This window comes from Ictalurus furcatus, chromosome 2, assembly GCF_023375685.1.
Source record: "Ictalurus furcatus strain D&B chromosome 2, Billie_1.0, whole genome shotgun sequence".
Lineage (NCBI taxonomy): Eukaryota > Metazoa > Chordata > Actinopteri > Siluriformes > Ictaluridae > Ictalurus > Ictalurus furcatus.
Window position 1 is genome coordinate 35,370,270 of NC_071256.1, and position 5,460 is coordinate 35,375,729.

The window sequence follows — 5,460 nt, forward strand, 5'->3', positions numbered from 1 at the left end:
AATGTGCCACGGCCATTTGCGATTACTCAACAGCTCAGCATGTGTGATGATTCTTCTTTTTTTTTTCACCAGAGGACCAAAGAAGTGTTATAAATCTGAGACTCAAAATCTCCCTTAGCGCAAAATCTCCAAGGTTGGCAAGTATGTATCTAATGAAACGCTGGTGAACTTGAAACGTCTGGCCATTTTTTTTTTTATTCCAAGATGGCGTGATTTATAACATTACAGAGGAGACGGGCTCCACCCGGTCCAAGCTGCTGGTCAGTGAGATCGTAGTGTCATTGCTCTTGGCTAGTTGGTGTAATCAGAGATCGTATTTCGTGTAGCGAAGGCAGGATCCTTGACCCTAAAAATCAATAGCATAGTATGGCTAATCTCAACCAGGTCAACGTATTCAAACACACACACACACACACACACACACACACACACACACACAAGGACATGTTTCTTTGCAGTGAAGGGGGGTTTAATTTATGAAATGTCAACAGCGAAAAAACCTGGAGGCACATGAAATGTGAAAGAGGGTTGGTGAGAGAAAATCGTGAGGGAATGCAAAAGAGATTGGAGATAAAATAAATAATAATAATAAAATAAATAAAAACAGAACTTCAGGGATTTTTTTTTTCTCCAATTTTGTATATAATATGAATGTATATTTCTTACAATCATTCATTATACTTCAGTAAGCACCTGGCTGGAGTGGTGGTGAATCCTGGGAGCACTGGGAGTAAGGTGGGAATACCCTGGATGGGATACCGTGCACACACATTCACTCATAAGTGCAATTTAGCGTAGTCCACATTTTTGGGAGGTAGGTAGAAACCGGAGAACCAACAAGAAGAGAACAGACAGGAAAACCAGTTCAGGATCGAACCGGAGACCCTGGAGCTGTGAGGCGTCGCCACGTTAGTCTTCTGTTTCGTACAGTGATGTACAAAAATATCAGTTTTGGAACAAAAGCTTTTTAAGTAATAAATTTCCTTTCCAATTTAAAAACATTGTGTGTGTGTGGGGGGGGGGGGGGTTAGGGGGGGCATGTGAGACCTTTTAGCTGTACTCATGTGTGACGCACGTGAATCGAAGAGGGCTTCGACTGAATGCACGTCGTGATGACGTCACATGACGCGTCTCGTCCCCAAATCTACGGAAAATCTGTGCTGATTTTGAAAAATTGCAAGCTCCTGCGAATATTGCACAGTTTGCTGGATTTTGCGTTCATTTCTGAGAGCATAAAATGGCGCAATCCTGGAGGGACTGATTAAATGCATACTCCAAATTCAAGCAAATGCAGCCTGACCTTGAGCGTTCTCTTTAAAGTCACGCCTACAAAACACCTGCGTGTGCACCCCTAAAGGCTAGTGCAAGAGGCGGAGCTCATTTCTGGACCGGGAAAATGTAAACAGATGCACGGCCATAGCGTGAATATAGTCATCATTACATATCAAAAGATTTGATTATAGATGCAAAAATGACTGCAGCCATCTTGAATAGTTGTTTGCAGTACCTGTCAGAATGGTTGCATCGTTAGATCATTAGACACACCCAAAACATGTCATAAATAGTGTACATTATACTGTATGTAATGCAGTCTGAATAATCTTTTATTAACTACCTGATTAAGACTAATCCTTAAATTAATTTTTTTTTTCAAATGATGAGTTCATTCCTTTACAGATTTTCCTCCATTCTTCCTGTCTCAAACCATTACATTTCTTTATGTGATTCTAAATCTTTCCTTCTCCTTCTCTCTCTCTCTCTCTGTGTCTCTCTCTCTCTCTCTGTCTGTCTGGCACACCGCCGCTTGAGACAGAGGGGGAGGAGAGCCAGAGATCCGGCGAGCAGGTGGGCGGAAGGAGCGGAAGAGCAGGGGTGGGGAAAAAGAAAACTCACACGGATTCAAAAGGCTAATTTATGAGATGCTGCCAAATCCCCACAATTTTACTTCCATTTTTAATTCCCCCTCCTTTTTCTCCCTTTCTCCATCTCGTGCACTGTGTAGTTCAGCACTGATGTCTTCCGGATTACTTTATGCTCCCATCATCTTCAGTTGTCTCAAGTGCGTGCTCAGCAAAATCACTCTCTCTCTCTCTCTCTCTCTCTCTCTCTCTCTCTCTCTCTCACACATACACAGTCTCACACTCTCCTCCCTGCCTGCCTTCAATCTCTTGCTGTTTACACACATTGCAGTTTTACCCACAATCCCTTGCATATCACACTGACACACAAGGAAGCATGACCGGCTTAATGCTCGTACGGTCTCTCAGCGCTGTCTGCTTCACGCACAAATATCCAGCCTGTGATTCTTTCTCATTATCAGATAAACAACAAAGAAATAATATTGACCAAAGGACCCATTTGGATTTTAAAAAATCATTGATATTTAATTTAACCTCGACATCCATTATTAAACAACTGGACAGAAATGGCTAGATCGGGTTAATAATGAATGCATTGTGCTCTGTCTCACACGAGCACCATCCTCCCTTTCCCATACGTCTGATTCTCTGTGCCGTACATCTCGGGCACGTCCAGGATGTGCTGCAGTAAGCTCCGCCCACTCTCCTCGGTGTGTTTTGTCCCAGCAAGGACAGCCACATGGGTGGATGACATGGGCAGAGGCGTAGGTACACTGAAACTATCCATGTATACGCTGCTTCTGCCTCCACGGGGTACCGGTACAAGTGGGCGTGGCAACCGGAGCTGAGAGTAGGTGCCGGGCGTGGCCTTGTGAGGGTAGAGGGGGATCAGTGCGGCACGCTTGGCGAAGGGTCCACGGGTGGGCGAAGCATCCAAGGCGGAGAAAGGAGCCAGTTCAGACCTGGAACAAGACAGAAAGCGAATAGTCAAAAAGAAAAAAAACAGAAAGAGGAAGAGAGAGAGAGCTACAGAGAGAGTGAGAGATAGAGAGAGAGAGAGACAGTTATAATTTTTCCACATTTCATTTCTTGACAATGTTGATGTTCTGGAACCAAGCACCAGTACTGGCAGTGGCATGGCAACAAATGATTTACATGTCGTTGACGATCAATCGGGCAAACTCTCACCATCCTGTCAATCACAGCGACACTAGCCAATCATGTGTGAGCCATGTATGCGGAAGACGGCGGATATCGCTGGCTGGCTTCGCAGCTTTTTAGAAGAAGCATGTGTTCACGTGTTCACCCTCCCCGGTTGGTAGCTATCATATGATAAGGGAGAGCTGGATGGTGGGTGGGACCTGGTCAAGACTAAATTAGGGAGAAAATATAGGGGCGACCCACTTGTCTCGGGTATTCCATTCACACACAACTGGTACAAAGTTAACAGGGTCCAATGTATCATGAAGACATGTTGTGATCCCATCACTCGTCAGCCACATAGATGGTTAACTTAGAACTTCAAGCACAGAAAGGTCAAATTCAGGACACGTGAAAAAAGGCAGGTGTTCACTTAAACTCAATATTAATACCAAACTTTAGCATAAATAACTAAAAGAAATTGTGTTTTCTGTTGCTGTTGCAATTTTGGTTTGTTTTTCACGTACGGGCCACCGTACTGTAGTCTTCAACATGCTGTTTGTTTAGGTATGTTCTCTGATAAGTTCTTTCAGGAACAGGTGAAATCAAGTGACACTTTAATTGCACACAGCTAATTATGGCAACTGGTTGCACTGGAACTCATTTAGGGGCTTGACAGCAACGGAGGTGAATATTTCTGCAATCCTATTTCAATATTATGGACTGCTTGTATAGATCCTTCATTATAATATGAGTATAATACGTATACAAGCCACTGTACGCACTGCTAATTTCCTCGTGCATGTATGAGACTTTTAAAGAGCTCCCGGTGTCCGCTGGCTTCCTGCTTCATGACCATGACGCTCTTTCACTTAGCGTCAACGGCTTTGTCAATACACATACATTTAGGAGTTTGTAGGAGTTTGTAGCGCAGCATCATTTCCTATAATATGATTGGGAACTCGTCGAGGTATGCTGTATCACAGGCTGCCTTTTAAAGAGTGTTTCCTTTCAAACCCTCCACCCTTCAGGAAGAGGGTTTTAAGTGCCCTTTTAAACAAAGTGTTTCCAGACGATTCAGTGACCATCTCAGCTCGGAGGTCATCTCATCCTGACCTCCTTATTCAGAGAAGCCAGAGCGAGAAGGAACATGGGAATGCTGCCAATTTATCAGTATTACAGTTATGTCAGAGTTACAGTAATTACACGACTATGTCCTTATCAAACTCGGCTTGTGATTCATTTTTCAACACCGGCTCTCGCAGGTTTATATTAATAACAACTCATCCGCGGCGACTTGTATAATGAACGCACGCCAGACATTTGAAAGTCTAATAATAAACAGATTTTAAAAGTCAGGCTGTCATTTAGCAAAGAAGAAACTATAATCGTTGATATGATGAAGTTTTCAATATGGAGATGTTTATTTAACACTTACGGAAGGAGTCTCCAGTTTCAGCTGCTATAACGCAAGTGATAAAAGGAGCTAGCTCGTTTCATGGATGTTCCACAACATTAAATGTAACTATAAATGGATAAAAAAAAAGTATGAAGTTGAAAATTGTGGTATCACACTGAAGCGTTTCATCCATCCATCCATCATACCGCTTACTCCTTTTCAGGGTCACACAGAAACCTGGAGCCTATCCCAGGGAGCATCCATCACAGAGCACAATCACACACACATTCATACACTACGGACACTTTGGACACGCCAATCAGCCTACCATGCATGTCTTTGGACTGGGGGAGGAAACCAGAGTACCCAGAGGAAACCCCCGCAGCACGGGGAGAACATGCAAACTCCACACACACAGGGCCACGGTGGGAATCAAACCCCCGACCCTGGAGGTGTGAGGCGAACATGCTAACCGTGCGCCCCGAAGTAGTTCAATCCTTACATAATTACCAGGTGGAATATTAAAATCTTCAGAATGCTCCAAATTGAATTAAGTCCTCCATATCTCTCAGGCGTTATCGTCCTTATCTTTTTTCGACTATTAATTTCGAGTATAGTGTAGTCCAGCTTTCCAACATACTGTAGCTAGCTGCTATGTTTTAGACATCCTCCCCATTAGTGTCGTCTGTGTTGCCATAGAAACGACAAATTTTTCAGTCCAAGGAGACAAACAGCTCAAAGTTGCCATCTTGTGATCAATGTACCTGTGACATGATGTGAATGAGTTATTAACCACGGCTACTGGGACCAAGTGCTTCATTGTGTTTGTGTTGGACTGCGGCTACTGTTGCTGGCCAGGAATGAAATTAAAGGTTTCAATCACGTCAGCATATGTATTCATCATTCTGGCTAAAAGCTACTTGTATAATTGATGTACCGATCATTTGCAAACAGAGGATAAGAGCAGAGTACTGGAGGAGTGGAGTTTCCCGGCAGGAACACGCTGTGGTGTTCATAAGAGCATGGCGCAGAAGCCAAAAAGATACGAATATTTAGTCAAGA

At 43.5% G+C, this 5,460-nt stretch overlaps 1 protein-coding gene and 1 long non-coding RNA gene across 3 annotated transcripts in view; both read right to left on the reverse strand.

Moving 5' to 3' along the window:
- Positions 1 to 2,353: 2,353 nt before the first annotated feature.
- Positions 2,354 to 5,460, reverse strand: part of zgc:193811 (uncharacterized protein LOC559801 homolog) — an 11,831-nt gene continuing 8,724 nt past the window's right edge. For both annotated transcript variants that reach the window (XM_053616796.1, XM_053616786.1), the window contains one exon: positions 2,354 to 2,821. In XM_053616796.1, the coding sequence (XP_053472771.1) occupies positions 2,467 to 2,821 (355 nt within the window). In that variant the 3' untranslated portion in view covers positions 2,354 to 2,466. The remainder of the gene's footprint in view (positions 2,822 to 5,460) is intronic.
- The window catches only part of LOC128602777 (uncharacterized), a 5,539-nt gene continuing 2,908 nt past the window's right edge, over positions 2,830 to 5,460 (reverse strand). Inside the window, exons 3-4 of the long non-coding RNA XR_008384884.1 lie at positions 4,438 to 5,460; positions 2,830 to 4,158 (exon numbers count right to left, since the gene is read on the reverse strand). The exon at positions 4,438 to 5,460 is cut by the window's right edge and continues 512 nt beyond it. This is a non-coding gene — a long non-coding RNA (uncharacterized LOC128602777). The remainder of the gene's footprint in view (positions 4,159 to 4,437) is intronic.